Source organism: Ochotona curzoniae, unplaced genomic scaffold, assembly GCF_017591425.1.
Source record: "Ochotona curzoniae isolate NIBS_2020 unplaced genomic scaffold, NIBS_Ocur_1.0 scaffold_4506, whole genome shotgun sequence".
NCBI classification, from domain to species: Eukaryota; Metazoa; Chordata; class Mammalia; order Lagomorpha; family Ochotonidae; genus Ochotona; species Ochotona curzoniae.
In genome coordinates this window covers 79121927-79138551 of record NW_024467119.1, presented here as the reverse complement: position 1 = coordinate 79138551, position 16625 = coordinate 79121927, and the positions used below count along the sequence as shown (strand labels likewise).

Sequence of the window (16625 nt, the reverse complement as noted above, 5' to 3'; positions counted from 1 at the left end):
GCTGGATGAGAACCTGTGGCCACTGCCCAGGCACACGCCTAAGAGATGCAGAGCTGCAAAGAATAGGAAGGGTGGACCTGCTTTGAGCCAGAGGCTGCGAGGGCCTCTCAACAGAGTGGTTAAGCTTGGAGATCTGGAGGCTGTGCAGGAGCCAGCCTCTGCTGGAGCAGGGAATAAGGGCAGTCCCTAGGGGAGCTGAGGATGGAGCAGCCACAGCCACCAGCAGGACAGAGGCATGGGGTCAGTGTCCTCAGGGCAGCAGGTCACCCCAGGTGTTGTGACATGGGCTGGGAGCAAGCCCTGATCCTGAACCCTCCCTCTCCTTCCCTCACCACTGTGTTGTTCTCTCCGGGAGATAGGAAATGAAGAGGGATTAGCCTGGGATCTGAACTGAGCACTGGCAGATCAGCCCCGCCACAGGCCCCTGGAGGTGGCTCCCCTGTTCTGCCTGATATCTGCCTGCTGCCTGCTGGTGGGAGGCAAGAGGGATGGTTGGAGCACCTGTGTACTGGGGAGGGAGCCAGAGCTTCTGAAACTAACAGATGATAGATGAAGTTGCAAAAGGCAGTTTCCTTGGAGCTATTGTGTTTGTTTCACTATTGAATTGAAAACTCGTTGCAGGTTGAGCCAAGCTAACCACCTTTCTCTTCCTCCCTTTTAGGTGAACTGGGAGGTGACAACATGAAAGTGTGAGTTGTACCCCTTGCCTTCTGTCCTTGCTGCCATCCCTCCCAGCCCCAGGCCCCAGACCCTGCTCAGGGCACCAACCCCTCGGAGGGCAGGGGCCACAGCTGCCTCATCGCCTTGACTTCTGTTCAGAAAATACTGCTTCTGCCTGGTACCAATACCCGATGCATGATAGTCGCATTATTTGACCTTGGCTGATTATCAAGGACTTCTGCTCATACATGCAGATGGAAAAGGTTATCACCAGGGAAGACACTCAGATGGGGGCCCCAAGCCTCCGGAAGGGGAGGAAGAAAGGAGAGAGAAAGGAGTGGGAAGGACAGAAACAGAAGGTGGAACAGGATGAGAAAGCAGGTGTGGGGCATGGTGGGAAAAATGAGGTAGGGAGAGAGAGGGAGAGAAAGAGAGAGGAATTCTACCTCGGAGCCAGGAACCTTCTGGGCAATGACCCGGCTCCCCAATCCCGCTTTACCCCACCCCTGGCTCCTGCAGTGTTCCCCATGCGACACTTATGTAAGAGACAAGCTGCCTGATGCTGGGAGCAGGCAGGTGGTCCATCCTCTCCCAGCATCTTCTACCAGGGCATCTGCCCCATAAAAACCATGAAGGAGACAGCCTGTTTCCCCTGCCCCTTCTCCACATGGAAAAAGCCTGAGGAATGGGTGGAGCGGGGCAGCCTGTGACTAGCTGCTCTCCGGCCTCCCGAGGAAAGAGAAGTAAAATGAAGCGAAGCTGAACGTGTGGCCACTTGGCCGCATGAGCACCCAAGCAAGGCTTGCCGGCTGGGTTTTGCACCTGCAGGGAAGCTGGCCCCAGCTTCCTTTCTGGGCCCATGTGCAGGACCAGTGGGTTCCCCATTTAGAGGTGGGTTTGCTTTAGTGTTTGTCTCATTTCATATAGAGCTTGATGCTTCTGAATAGGACACACACACACACACAGAGGCAGCCCTGGAGTGTCAGACTCTAAGTCAAGTGCCTCTTGCTCAGAGCCCACATGCACTGCTCCCTGCAAATGACATCCAATGCACCACACATCGCTTTCAATGAGCTTTTTGCTGTCCAACTCTAGCCCTATTTTTGAAGAAGACACGCCCTCTGTTATGGAAATTGAGATGGAAGAGCTTGACAAATGGATGAGCAGCATGAATAGAAACGGTACGTGGTAAGCTGAAGGTGCTTTTGGCTATTGTCATAGAAGGCAGCAACTACTGTATAAATAAAAGCTCCTGGTAAATCCTGGAACTGGACAGAGCCTGTTCCTGCCTTTGATCTTATGCTTACAGATAATAACCTTGGCTCAGACTAGCCTTGGCTAGGCATTGTAATGATTATATTGATGGTTACCCCTTGTTTTCGTATTTGTATAGGTTGTATTAACTTATCCTGCCACACCCTCTGACCTGAGAAAGTAGCATAAGATTAAATAATGGGTGTTTATTTTTTTTAAAGATTTATTTTTATTATTTTTTATTGGAAAGGCGGATATACAGAGAGGAGAGACAGAGAGGAAGGTCTTCCATCCGATGATTCACTCCCCAAGTGAGCGGAACTGCCAATGCTATGCGAATCCGAAGCCAGGAGCCTCTTCCGGGTCTCCCACACGGGTACAGGGTCCCAAAGCTTTGGGCTGTCCTCGACTGCTTTCCCGGGCCACAGGCAGGGAGCTGGAAAGGAAGCAGGGCTGCCAGGATCAGAACCGGCGCCCATATGGGATCCCGGGCGTGCAAGGCGAGGACCTTAACCACTTGCACCACTGCGCCACCGCGCCGGGCCCAATAATAATGGGTGTTTATAAGGGTTAGTATGTGCACGTTTCATGAGGGAATGGCCAGGGTTTGCTTCCTAGCTCTAGCTCCTGGCTTCAGCTCCCTGCTAACCCACACCATGGGAGCCAATAGCAATGTCTCAAGTCATTAGGGTTTTTTTTCTTTATTTTATGACGCAGTTTAATAGGTACTGGGGTCTTCCCTCCCCCTCCCCATGTTCCATCCCCTGGATTGAATCCCTAGTTCCTGGCTTCGGCTTTGGCACAGCCGTAGCCCTGGCCGTGTGAACCAGCTGATGGGAGTGCTCTTTCTGTCTCTCAAATAAATAAACAAGATTTCCAGACATTTGCGCTTGACGGCCAAAGCAGAGAGCTCCTTTGGCACAGAGGGGATGACTCCAGTGGGTTTTCAATCTTCTTGCAAGTCATTGGAGGTGTAGTGATGCTCTCCTGGCTTTGGGGAGATTGCTTGCTTTCCACCCCACCCCACCCCCACTGCCCCCGCTTACTTCCTGTTGTGTGCTCTCACTGCAGCCATCGCACAGCCAGCAGGACCTCAGTCAGAGCACAAAAGCCCAAAGACCGAGATTCTAGCTTGGGAGCAACACTGGCGTTCTCACTGAATCACCAGGCAGTGATGAGCAACACACTCTCGGGGGCAGGGAGGGCATCCGTGTTACCGCTGCTTTTCCCATTTCCAGAGCTTTCCAGAGCCTTCCTGAACCTTCTAGAACCTTTAGGGTTAAGCTCTGCAACTCCCTGATGAAGCCACTTTTGCACACCTCAGGGATACGCAATAGCCATCTGGCCAGTTTGGTGGCTGGCAAAGAGTGCTTCGGTGATTAACAGTGTGTGTGCTTTCGTTCTGTCCTAGCTGATCATGAGTGCTTACCTACCTTAAAGGAAGAAAAGGAATTGAGCCACAGCCCGAGGTACGTCCCGTTGCTACTGGGGATTCCTGCAGTGTTGGGACCTGTAGGGAAGGCTTTGTGCTTGTCTTCCCCAGGTTGTATATTCCATGTGACAGTTCACAGGGTGTGTGTGTGTGCGTGCAGAAAAGGAATTATGCGACGTCAGAAGTAGAAGACTACCAGGTGAACACCCTATTGCTCCTTTATATGGAGAAGTTGGTTAGTATTAATTTTAGAAATAAAACAGTATTTGTTTTCTAGACCCTCTAGAGAGATGTTATTCAATATGGGTGCCTGTTTGAGTCATCAGACTTTATAAACACAGTGGGTTTGCTCACCTTGCCTAATTGGTGTCAGTAAAAAAAAAGAGATGAAGGCAAGTTTCAGATGGGGCAGCTGTTCATAAGAATTAACCAAAGGAACATTTGAAAAAGAAATAAAAAGCCCATCTCATCAATAAGATTCTTAGAGGAAAGGAAAAATCAAAAAATAAATGCTCCCTTCTGCCACTAGGTGGCGGTACTAGCTAGAACATTTTAACGTGTTGGGTCACTTGTGGGCCCTTGGTGGCCCAGTGCAAATAGTCTTTTGTTGAGTACAGATTCTGCCTTGTTTATGTGTATGATTTTGGAAAGACATGGTCTGCTCAAGTTAGGGGGTTCGTGACTGAACAAGTCTGGGAACTTGTGCATGCTGGGGCAGGGATTTGCAGGGGGACACCTGGCGATTGGCGGGGATCACCCACAGATGGACAGAGAACACAGAACGTGAGCCCGTGATGGGGATGGTACAATTGTGTCAGGGAAATAGGACAAACATTCAGGGCACCCCTTATTTCTCTCGCCAAACAGTCTCATGCCATTGGGTAGTCCTTGGGACTAGAGATCATGTGAGAAGACTGGTTATGGAAGGCTGCCTATTGAGGCAGAGACTTGTCCCCTGCACCCCCTTTCTGCATCCACTCCCTAACTGCTCGAAGCATTCGCCCTCCTGTGTCTCCAATATGACAACACTGCAGTCCTACTCAGACAGACCCAAGCTCCGATACGAAGGTGCTTCTCTGGGTATCTTTTTGTTAACCTTCATGCTGTGTTCCGTCTAAATAAGATTCCCCAAATGAACCAGCAGGTGGAAAAATGAACCCAGTGGCAATGTGACAGAGGTCACTACAAAGGAGTGTCTTCCTGATGACGGGCCAATTGCTGACGCCCAGCCCACTCCGCAGCATCTTACTACTGTATGACTGCCAGACACCCACCTGCTGTGAATGTCAGTGGCTTTGGCATATCTGCCCATGTTTGCTCTTGAAAATGATGGGCAATGTGGAAGACGCTCCCCATTACAGGGGGGCAGGTGTGGTGGTGCAGTAGGTTAAGCTGCTGTTTGGAGCGCCAGTGTCTCGTGTTAGAGTTCAAGGCCTGACTGCTCTATTTCCAGCTTCCTGCTGAAGCATCCCAGTAGTTGGATTCCTGCTACCTTTGGCTATGACCCAGATGGAGTTCCCAGATCCTGGTTTCACCCTGGCTTGGTCTTCATTTTGGGGGAGGTGCACTCCTGCTCTGTGTGGCCATATTGGTCTTCCATACCCGACAGGGCAAGGCCCAGGTCTTTGGGCCACATTCCGCTTCTAACTATTTCTGTGAGTACTATTTAAGAGGCCGAGAGATGGAGAAAGACTCGAATAAAGACTCATCCTCCATCTGCTGGTTTGTTCTGGCAACGCCAGCAAAGGTCAGAGAAGGTCAGTGCATAGCAAGGAGGCCAGAATGTGGGTGCCAGGAAACCAGCTGTTGAGCTGTCATCTGCTGCCATGCCCCACCTGAATTAGCAGGAAGGTGGCACCGGGAGCTGGAATTAGACATGGAACCCAGACACCCCAAAAGAGGACTCACACACCTTCACCCTTGGCTAAATGCTAACCTTCCGCCCCAAATTAATTTTTATTCACTGAAAACTAAGAAAAGTACATACTGAGCTCTCAATACATATTGGCTATTGCTGTTGTCATGATTAAAGAATTAAAACTGTTCAAGAGAGGTTTACTCTCTGTGGGGCTCATAGCTTGTATCCTAAGTCCCAGGCTCAGGGACTGGGAGCAGGAGGGCATTATTTTTGCCACTGGTTTCTATGGTGATTTCTTTACACACCCATTGAACATGAGGAATTGGAAATCTGGGTGGTCTCCTTGAAGAGCCTGGGCTCTCCTCCGCGACCACCAGGTGCCCTGGGTTTGGTGGTGTGAGCACCACTTGCTCCTCAACCTGTCTTCTCTCTGAAAGGACATTCGAGGGTACAGCCTTGCTTCTCTGCCGTAAATTCATTCCCAGTTCTTTCCCCTGATTGCTTCATTACATTGATAGCCAGTACATTACTGTAACTATCTCCTCCAGGACAGAAATAGGGTTCACTTTTGTTTCCCCCTAAAAGCTTGTGACTCATTGAGATATCCATGTCAGGGCAGATGTAGGGTGCAGCAGTTAAGATCCTGCTTCGGATGCTGCCAGCACCCCACAGCACAGTGCTGGGGTCACCCCGCAGCACAGTGCCTGGGGTCACCCTGCAGCACAATGCTGCCAGCACCCCACAGCACAGTGCTCCCAGCACCCCACAGCACAGTGCTGGGGTCACCTCGCAGCACAGTGCCTGGAGTCACCCCACAGCACAGTGCCTGGGAGCAGGTCCTGGCTCAGCTTCTGATCTCAGCTACATGGATTCCTGCCACCTGCCATGAGCTCTGGGTGGAGTTCCGGGTTCCTGGCTTCTGCCTCACTCTGCCCTGGCTGTCAAGGCATTTGAAAAGCAAATTAGACAATAGGACATTCTGTCTGTCTGTCTGTCTATCTGTCTGTCTCTCTCTGTGCCTTCCTTTCAAATACATAAAAGCCAAAATTAATTTTGAAGAAGCTTTTGGAAGAAGAGAGACAGATACAAGGTTACTGGAATGAGATGGCTGTTCTAAGGCCTGGCTCGGGCACCTGTTAGACTGAGATAAATTCACTTCAGCTCCCTGTGCTGCTGATGGTTCTTCTTGAAAAAAAATGTGAAATAAGGATGTGTGTCCTTCTGGAGCACCTGAGAAAGCAGCTACTCTGCTAGTTCCAAAGCACCGTGCCAATGAACCAGTTCTGACGTTGTGGCAGCAGTTCCCCCTGCTCCGTGCTGGCTGTTTGTGGTGCTGATGTTTGTAGAGCAGTGCCAGGTTCACAGAGAACACAGAGGGTTCTGCACAACGCCCTCCCCTGTCCCCTGTGTCAGGATCTGCAGCCCTCACCAGCCCGGGTTGTTCAATAAGGCTCCACTGAACACATCACCCTTGCCCCAAGCTCCTCTAATGACGTTTGCCTCTGAGTCATCCTTTTGCATGCTGTAGCAAGGCAGGTGCGTTGAATGCCTTGGGAAGAACTGATGTAGCTGTCCCAAGGATAGGGAGGCCCCGTCCATCCTCCAGATCAACCACTGATAGCCCTGCCTACCCAGAGAAGAGTGGCCATCAGGAGTGGGGGAAAGAAGGAAGAGAACCCCATGACCATGGCGCCTGAGTGGCTGCAAGCTCCTGATGAAAATCCCCAATCTGCCCTACCCAGGGGGCCTTACTGTCCTCTGTGTTCCTCCACTACCAACCCCGTGCCTGCAGATCCTCCCTGGGGACACGAGCAGTGGCGAAGAGGAGAAAGGGCCCAGCCAGCCTGTGCTCTTCTGGGGACGCAGACAGTGAAGTTCGTTTAGAAAGTTTCAGGAGAGCCTGTTGTATCCATCTCTGCAGACTTGCAGGCAAAGCCACAGAGCAGGAAGGACAAACATTCTCCTCTTAACCGCAGTGGTAACTTCACGCTGACCTTGGGCGCATCCAAGTGGACAGACCACTAACGAGACTCCATGGCATTTGTCAGAGCCCAGGTGCCTAGGAACCATCATTTAGGAGGTCAAGTGGGGATGGCATTGCAGTGCTGCCAGTGCAACCACCTGCTGGGATGCCGGCATCCCACCCCAGAAGGCTGCTTGGAGTCCTGGCAGCTCCATTTCCAGCCCAGATTTCTGTTCATGCATGCCTGAGGGGATGAGGGGATGGGGGAGACCAGATGGAGCTCTAGGCCCCTGGCTTCTGTCTGGCCCAGCCCTGGCCATTGAAGCCATTTGAGGAGTGACCCTGTAGATGGAAGATCTCTGTCCCTCCCTCGCTGTGTCTTTCTGTCACTCTACCTTTCAAATAAATAAATGAACTTTTAAAAATTTAGCTCAGAAGGGAAAGCTGTGTATGCTTAGAATAATTTGAATGTTTATTCTGTGTTTCTCAGCTCAGTGCTATTGTAAAACTGGGCCACTTCAATATTTCTGAGGGAAGGATCAGGGCAGTTTAAGGGAGAATTTTTTTATACTTTTTTTTCTCCCTGCATATTCTCTCTCTCTCTCTCTCTCTCTCTTTTTTTTTTTTTTCGCTTAGAAAGCACAATTGCCAATGTCATTCTTCAGAACATATTTTCTAAATATCCTTTATGTCCAAATGCTATCTGCCTCATGTCATGAAGCTAGTTAAAAAATGAGCCAGAAACAGTAGCCTAGAGGCTAAAGCCCTTGCCTTGCATACTCCGGAATCCCAAATGGGTGCCAGCTCATTTCCTGGCTGCCTCACTTCCCATCCAGCTCCCTGCTTGTGGCCTGGGAAAGCAGTAAGGATGGCCCAAGGCCTTGGGACCCTGCACCCATATGGGAGACCCAGAAGACGTTCCTGGCTCCTGGCTTCAGATTGGCTCAGCTCTGGCTGATGCGTTCACTTGGGCAGTAAACCAGCAGATGGAAGATCTTTCTCTCTGCTTCCTAATAAAAATAAATATATATATTTTTTCACATTCGCTTTCTGTCTTTCTTCTTTCTCCTCTCCTGTTCCATTCACTGGTTCACTCCTTGAATGGCTACAATGGCTGGAGCTGGGTTGATATGAAGCCAGGAGCCAGGACCTTCCTCCAGGTCTTCCACATGGATGTAGGGGTACCTGGCTTTGGGCCATCCTCCACTGCTTTCCCAGACTATGAGCAGAGAGCTGGATGGGAGGTAGAGCAGCTGGGACTAGAACCAGCAGCCATATGGTCTGCTGGTATAAAAGTGCATATTGAGCTACCACAACGGCCACAAAGGGAGCTTCTTTTAAAATTGCAATTGTATTGTCTTTCATTGCTTAAAATAAAAGGGGTATTTCATAAATTAACAACATGTAGCCACAGGAAGGACAGCCACCATGACCTGGCGTGTGGAAGGCCATGACCTGGCGTGACCCTCACCAGTCCTGCCATCAGTGAGATTCACCTGCCAGGAGCAGGACTGCTTTGCGAGCCCTTGGAGGCTTCTGTTCAAACACTTTCCATGGCTACTCACAGTTGTTTCCATGTTTATTTCCTCTTTTCCTTTCTAGCCTCTCAAAAATCACTTAAAACACACTTCAAATCAACAAGCTTTCCGTTTTTTTTCCTTTTTAATTTGAGAAGCAACGAAGAGAGGTCAGGAAAGCTCTTATTTTCTGCCACAGGGTTGCAGTGCCTGAAATAAGCGGCTTCCAACCCGGGTGGCTGGCCACAGTGGTGCTTACAAGCTTATCCCAACAGCCGCGTGAGCGGGCCTCCTCCCGGGAGTGCCCTGTAGCAATCTGAGGCACATGGAACACCTCTCCCCAGAGCCTGCCTCGTAACAGGATGACAAACTGTGAAAACAAGTGGAACTGATTTTAAAAAGCATCCCAGGATTACTATCTTTAAGAAGACATCTACTTGGCAAGCTCCCAGTGAAATGAGGCCGGGACAACCCAAACATCTCTTTCATGGCGGTCCCTGCCTTGCAGCTGCAAGCTGCCTGCCTTGGCTGGATCTGGAGCCAGAAATTCAATCTGAATCTCCCATGTGGGTGACAGGAACCAACCACTGGACCCCCAAACTGGTGCCTGCCAAGGTGCCCATGAGCAGAAAGCTGGAGTCCAGAGCCAAAGGTGGATGTTGGAATGAGGACTCTGATATGGGAAATGGGCATCTTAACTGCTAAGCCAAATGCCTCCCTCCCCTGCCCTCCGTATCAGCAAGTTTTAAGGGCCAACTAATTGTTTTCCAATCAGAGTTTACTCTTAGATGGATAGCTAATAATCCCGTGGATAGCCTCAATAACAGTAAAATACAGGTATGTGCATGGTGTGCATGGATGTATATGCATGTGCGAATAGCAGAGGAGGGAAGATGTGAAAAATCTAAAAGCCCAACGCATTGCTTGGACAGTGGCCAAGATGACGTCTGTCCCATGGCCTGATCTATATGTCTCAAATGGATCCTAGGCTGCCTAATCAGCCACCCAGGCCAGACTTCTTGCGGGAAGAAGGGACAATGATATTGATGATGGGAAAGAACCTAATCCAATTGTTACATGACTTTGTGCTGAACTGAATTCTGCATGCAATGAAAACCAAGTTAGAGAACATCTCAACAGCAGCAAGGCTTCACACAGATTTATTGCCGTGCCCTGCAGATGAGGCTCCTTGGCTGGGTCATAAAAAAAAAAAAAGACAGGGTGGTTACAAGACAGACTAGCCAGAGGAGCTGTTGGCTGCTTGCAGCTGAAGGCAGGGACCACCATGAAAGAGATATTTGAACCCACACCCATATGAGATCCCAGTGCATCTAAGGCGAGGACTTTAGTTGCTAAGCTACTGTGCTGGGCCCTTGGCAAGATGTTTTTGCCCAGGAAGCCCATCGTTTGCCCAGGTTAGCACTGCCAGGGGTTGTCTGATCATTTTGCTGAGAAAAGAAACAACCTCTGGGCAGGGGGGCGTGTCTAACTCACTACAGGCCCGCACCTAGGAGACAGCCAGGACTTCAGGCTCAGGTGGTGGGCTGACCATGAAGGGGCCACCAGGGAGAGCTAACCCCCTCTGTGCTGACCTGCTGTCTCTCTCAGCAGGGACACCGAGGCACAAGGCCAAGACTAGCTTCCCCATCATCGCCCTGCAGCAAAGTGGTTGAGCCTTGACCCCAAAGCTGGCCATCTGACCCTGAGCTTTTATCCATTACGCTACACAAGCCACATGTCAGCACATACACCAGTGCGAATATATCATGCAAAAGAACACACAGTGGGAGCTAAGCGGAGAGCCTAAAGAAACATCCATATGCTTGTTGAAAGTCATACACATTCGGACAAATGGAGAGGCATAGTGTGTTCCACAACTAAAGTCTCCCCAGGGTAAAACTTAAAATCAGTCTCTTAAAAATCTTGGTGCACTTTGCATCCTGAGAAATGACTGCTCAAGTACCCAGGACAGTTCTCACAGATGGGAGTGATGGGACAACTGGAGTGGCAGCGGGCGAGGGAAGATTTGTCAAAAGTTAAAACTCTGTCTACTTGGAACCAAATGAGAAATATTAAAGAAATAGAAGGAAATTTCAGAAAAAGGCACAAGTCCGTGGAAATGTGTATGTTATGGGAGGAACATTTCCCAACAGGTGGATCATTCTGGGAATAATTGGGATAACTGGCTAACATTGGGAGAGAATTCTAGAACTTCTACCATGCATTCTCTACAAGCATTAAGCTGTTTTACATTTAAAATGCTTTAAACTCTTCATAAGTTTAAATATTCAAAATGTGCAGAAAAAGTTAAGAAAAAATGATAAGCTCTTTGAGGGGGACTGGCTTGAAAGAATTATATACAATTTGGAAATAATTTTTTAAAAAAGGATAGATTCAATTACATTAAAAACTCAGCACTTGCATACTTCAGAAAACTCAATAAATCACACTAGGAGGAAAATGACCTCATACGGAGTTTTTTTTTCCACTCTGTATAATGAACAAAAAATTAGACTCAGTAACCAAACCAAACATAATGATCTCATCTGAACTAGGCGCAAAAAAAGGATCAGCAAGCAATTCAACAAGAGAAGAAATGATCAATTAAACTTTCAACAATGTTTGTTCTTCTTAGTAATAAAAAAAAGTAAATAAACAAGGCGACTGTTGTGGCACATTGGATAAAGTGGCCGCCTGCAACGCCTGCTCTCCATATGGTCACCAATCCTTGTCCTGGCTGCTCCAATCCAGCTCCCTTCTTACCGCCTGGGGAAAGCACTGGAAGATGGCCCAAGTGCTCCATCTCCTGTCACCCACATGGCAGACCCAGACGAAGCTCCTCGCTCCTGGGTACGGCCTGACCCAGCCCTGGCACTGCAGCATATAGAAGATCTTTCTCTCTTTCTCCCCTCTGTGTAATTTGCCTTTCAAATAAAATGAATGATTTTTTTAAGGTCAGTTTAAGTAAAGGTAAGGGCAGGCATTTGGGTCAGTGGTCAAGGCGTCACTTGGGATGCTTGCATTCCAAATTGGAGAGCCTGGTTTGATTCCTAGCTCCTCCACTTCCTGTCCAGTTCCCTCTACTGTGCACCCTGGGAATGCAGCAGAAGCTGCCCATGTACTTGGGTGCCGAGAATCCCCCTGGGTGGCCTGGCATCAGCTGGCCTAGTCTTGGGTGTTTGGGCATTTAGAGAGTGAACCAGCAGATGGCCGATGGTGGGCTCTGCTTTCCAAATAAAATGGGGGAAAAAACCCACTTTTTTTGTTGTTGTTGGATGTTGGCATAAAAATATTTTCCTAAAGGGAAGTATTGGTACAGTTTAAATTATACACATTTTCTAGGGGAAAGGAATAATATGGTCATGCACTATTAAAGCTTTAATATTGCCAGCAACTTGACTTGCAATTCCTTTTCTAGAGCTTTATGCCAAAGTAACAATTGGAAGTGTGCAAGCATGTAGCAGTATTTGTAGAAATGAAAGTTGAAAGTAGCCTAAGGTTTATTAAAGGTGTCAACAAATTTTTTAACTACTTATTTTAAAGGAAGAATTACAAAGAGAGAGACAGAGACAGAGAGATCTTCCATCTGCTGGTTAGTTTTTACCAAATGACCATAATGGGTAAGACTGAACCAGGCCAAGTCAGGAAGTGTGCAGACTCACGTCATTGGTATGGGTGACAGGGGCCCAAGCACCTGAGCCATCTTCCACTGCTTTCCCAGAGTTCTGGAAAGGGAAAGGATCAGGTGGGACTTGAACTGGCACTGATATGGGATGCCAGCGTGGCAGACTGCACTACAGCTCCAGCTCCACTGAATTACTTTTCAATCTAGTAAGACAGTGACATTGAATGTTCATTAGGAAGCAAAGATGGCCGCAGGTGAGTGGTGATGAGAGCAGCATATTACGGAACCATCCGCATAGAGGACCTGGGTTCAACACACCCAGGCTATGTGTTATTGCCACAGAAGAGTTAAGGAACTACCAGAGCGCTAACAACATTGAGATTATTGGTGTTTTTGTCTTCGGTGTACTTTCCAGTTTTTTCAGCTATGAATATGGCTAGTTTTCTAACAGTTCATTTTACAAAATCACTCCAGTTCTAACAGCTGGACACAGAACAGCATGGAGAAAAACAGAAGGGTTCTGTCCACTGCTGGTCAGCTTCTCTGCTGGCGCAGCTCTCTGCAGAACTGACTGGAATTCCAAGAGAAGGACACAGAAGGGAGGAAAAAAGCCCACAAGGCTGAGTTCTTCCCGGGTTACTGGGCTGCCCGTGAGAACGCCTCCTTGCCCGTTGTACGAGGTGGTCAGGATGGACCTAAGTGAAGGCACGGCAATGCTGAGTGTCCACTCTTCAGGTACAAATGTTTTGATTTCCACTTTCATTTATTTTGAAAGGCAGAGAGGACAGATGGAGAGAGAGACAGCTCCCTTCTACCAGGCCCTACTACAACAGGTGGGGCTGGACCAGGCAGAAACCAGGAGCCAGCAGCTCAAGTCAGGTCTCGCACATGAGTGGCAGGGCCCCAGGGACCTGACCATCACTACTGAGGCCCTGGCAGGGTCCCATGATCAGGGAGCTGGATGTGGGAACGGAGCTGGGACTCAAACTCAGACACTCTACTAAGGGATGCAGGCAACCCAGGCTGCGTGCTAACTGCTGCCCTGGCTTTGCATTTTAAGTAAATGTTGCTGTGGCTGCTTCCTTCCCTCCCCCATCTCAAATTAAGTTCTTCTCTCTGTTTCCCCACTGTTAGCCCCTCCTTTTATGAGCTTCTCTCTCTCTCTCTCTCTCTCTTTCTCTCTCTCCACACACACACACACACATGCACACACGACCATCTTCATCTGCCTTTTGTGAACAAATCTAAGATCAGTCAGTCCATCTGTCTGTCCTGGTTATTTCAAAGTCCTCTCTATCAAGGCACAGGGAGCGCTACAGCGTGCATGGGAGAGCCGGATCTGCTACCTGCCACGCACACGTGTGAGTGGAGGCCACTCCACCCCACAGGGCTCCCAGCATTCAAGCCCTAGTCCCAGGAAACAGCGGCCACTTCCGGCAGGGACACGATGGAATTTCCACCAAGGGGACACACACAAATCAAAAGAGAAATGGGAGGGAGGAGAGTGCAGCTTGCCTTCCAGGAGAAAGAAAAAGGGTGGAGCCACGAGTCCACAGGGAGAGAAAAAGAAAGCCCCACGCAGCGAGCTAGCTGGCAACGGACAGCCACGTTGGAAACAAAAGCCGGAAGTAGTCAAGAGCCGGGTGGTGTGCAAGCACCACGTCCGTAACTGCTGTCTACTCCCATCCCCAAGATACCCGATGACTGAATTCTAGAAGACATGGGAGGGGACACCTCCAGGCCGTGTGTGGGTAGGAAAACAGGTGACTAAAACCAGGTCGGCACCACAAAGTCTTGAGGGAAGAAAATAGCCTTGTGGGCTGCGGGAAGGACGGGGGGAAGCAAAACAACCTTTAAAGGCCATTTGGTGCGCATTCATAGAGTGGGATTAGATTTAATTAAGGGGGAAGGCCAACTCCATCTGCTCCTCTCCACATCAGCACTGGGAAGGAGGTGGAGGCTGGGAGCTGGGGATCTTGTCTTCCATGGACTTCCTGCTCAGGGAAACAAATACGAAACTTGAGCTGACCTTTGCTTTCAGGCATGGCGGGCTGGCCCCTGCCCACTTCCTGCCCACTTCTGCTCTCCTGAGCCACCTACGCGATGCAGGGACCACCTCTTGGTAGTTTCTTGCAGGTGCACTATTGTTCGGTTTCTTTTACAGTGACCATGAACCCTAACGCGGAGCAGGGCTCTGTTTTCCAAGAGGAGCAGCCTTGCTGAGTGAACCTACCCAGCCTGCCCGAGGACGACCAAGACGACAGGGCTTAATGAATTTCCAACCCACGGAGACACGAGAACCTTTTGCTGTTTTCCCAATGCCTGCTCTTCCTAATGGTGGCTACACCTGCACTCGGAAAAACAGGCCTTTGAGCCCCAGTAAAAGACCTGGCTGCCGTGCCTCTCTGCCTCTGAGGATGGAGCAACGGGCGACGCGCTCCGCTCTGACCCTAGGACGTTCCCTGCTCTGGGCTAACTCCTGGCTGGTGGTACTTGCTCTCCCGTCCTCACCACCTTTTGGCTTCATTCCTTAGGGTTTAACCAGGAGGCTGTTTTCACCTATGGTTTTCTTCTGGCTCACTCTGGTAAAGTGCTTGTGGTAATCAAGTTCACCAGCAGGCCAACTACCCAGAGCAGAAGCTTTTTTCTGGAGAGTTCTATCGTGAGAATGATCGTGAGCCTCATCCTGGGGGTTGGTGGGCTGGTTTGCATCCACCAAGAAGACGTGGGGAGAGACCCTCGCCTTCCCCTCCCCTACCCCGCAGCGATGAGGAAGCATGCTTTGGGGGCTTAACCAACCTTGACCTGGCTGCCTCCTGTCTCCCCTGGGACTTCTCAGAGGAACTGAGAATTTTCAATGAAAGAACAAACATTTTTCTTTTCTGCCAAAATAACCTTCCCTTCCATGTTTCCCCCACGCTCGTTCTGGCTTGACCGTGCTTCCCTTGCGTGTGGTATGGGTGCAGGTGTGTGTATGGGGGAGGGGTGGCCATCACCCATCTGTCTCCTGGAGAGTTTGAAGGTGGTTGGAACCAAAGAGAAGATTAGCAGAAGTGTGGGCCTGCAGCGTGACTCACACCCCCAGCACTCGCTGTCTGCATTCCAAGAGCTCACGCGTCCTCTGTGATGTGTGCCCGCACCCCCACGCTAAGAGTAACAGCCCACCCATTGGCCACTCCCACTCGTGCCAAATCAGCCTCCACTCAAACCTGATCCCAATTCTGACCTCCAAAAGTGAGAGTCCTCTGTTGTCTTGGGATGCTGGCTATTTTATTCCAGGAAAGAAACGGAGAATGAAAAAAATTGAGTCATCTTTCTCCCCTCCCCCCCCCCCCCCACGTCAACCAAGGGGATATAAGGTGAACCGAACATTTGCTGCTGAACTTGTGGACTGGTCTTTGGAAGGAAGGCTGCCTGCATGCCAAGGAAAAGCTTACCCTTCTCCTGCCCGTTGGGCCCCATTTTACAAGTATGTGTTTTCCGAACTCGGCCAATAATTTTAAAAGCAGAGGTCCAGAGTGGAGATATCTTTCTATTTAACAAAAGATGCAGCTGTCACATTGTGCCTGATCACTGCTCTCGTGCTATGCCAGGGCGGCACGGTACTTTGGTAAAGATGGTTTTCATGCTGCGAGACATTAGCAGATTTGCCCATCTTCTGAGGAGCAGATCCTCACACAACTTTTGGCTTTCCTTGCCCTTTTGCATACCTATAATCAACTTACAGCCCACAGTGGCTCTGCAGATGTTTATGCCAAAATTGTCATTTTCTCAGCAGTCATAACTTTTTTTTTTTGCCTTTGTTTGATACTTTCAGCTTGTTTCTCATCGTTCTTTGCTGTTTAGTTTTGCTCTGCTTCTTTAGCTAGGTACTAACATTGCCAAGCACTCAAGCCTTGAAATTTGCTCCAACCCCATCAAATGATGACCTGTAAAAGTTTAGAGAATACAAGGAACCCTGGAATCTCACTCTGATATGGGAAAAAGAAGGAAGGAAGGAAGGAAGGAAGGAAGGAAGGAAGGAAGGAAGGAAGGAAGGAAGGAAGGAAGGAAGGAAAAAATCCTTCAAATTCCAGGAGAAGCAAACCTGGCTTTTAGTTTGTGCCTAAGAAAGGTACAGACCATTATCACTGCACAGTGTCCAAGGACATTAGAAGGTTGATCCTGGCAAGAAAGGAAGAAGTCAGTATGAATCAAAGCAGTTAAGCAGCAGTTCCAGCAGCCTGAGTTTTTTTACTACTATCCAGTTAACAGGCATCGACTATTTGTGACAATTTCAAGAATGGCTTTTAAGTCTAAGACTTCATTTTCTGTTT

At 49.3% G+C, this 16625-nt stretch overlaps 1 protein-coding gene across 1 annotated transcript in view; it reads left to right on the top strand.

Annotated features, from left to right (window-relative positions):
* TMEM154 (transmembrane protein 154) overlaps positions 1 to 16337 on the top strand; it is a 39332-nt gene extending 22995 nt beyond the window's left edge. Inside the window, exons 4-7 of the mRNA XM_040967359.1 lie at positions 662 to 689; positions 1756 to 1841; positions 3326 to 3383; positions 14474 to 16337. Of these exons, the coding sequence (XP_040823293.1) occupies positions 662 to 689; positions 1756 to 1841; positions 3326 to 3383; positions 14474 to 14489 (188 nt within the window). The 3' untranslated portion in view covers positions 14490 to 16337. The remainder of the gene's footprint in view (positions 1 to 661; positions 690 to 1755; positions 1842 to 3325; positions 3384 to 14473) is intronic.
* The last annotated feature ends 288 nt before the right edge of the window (positions 16338 to 16625 follow it).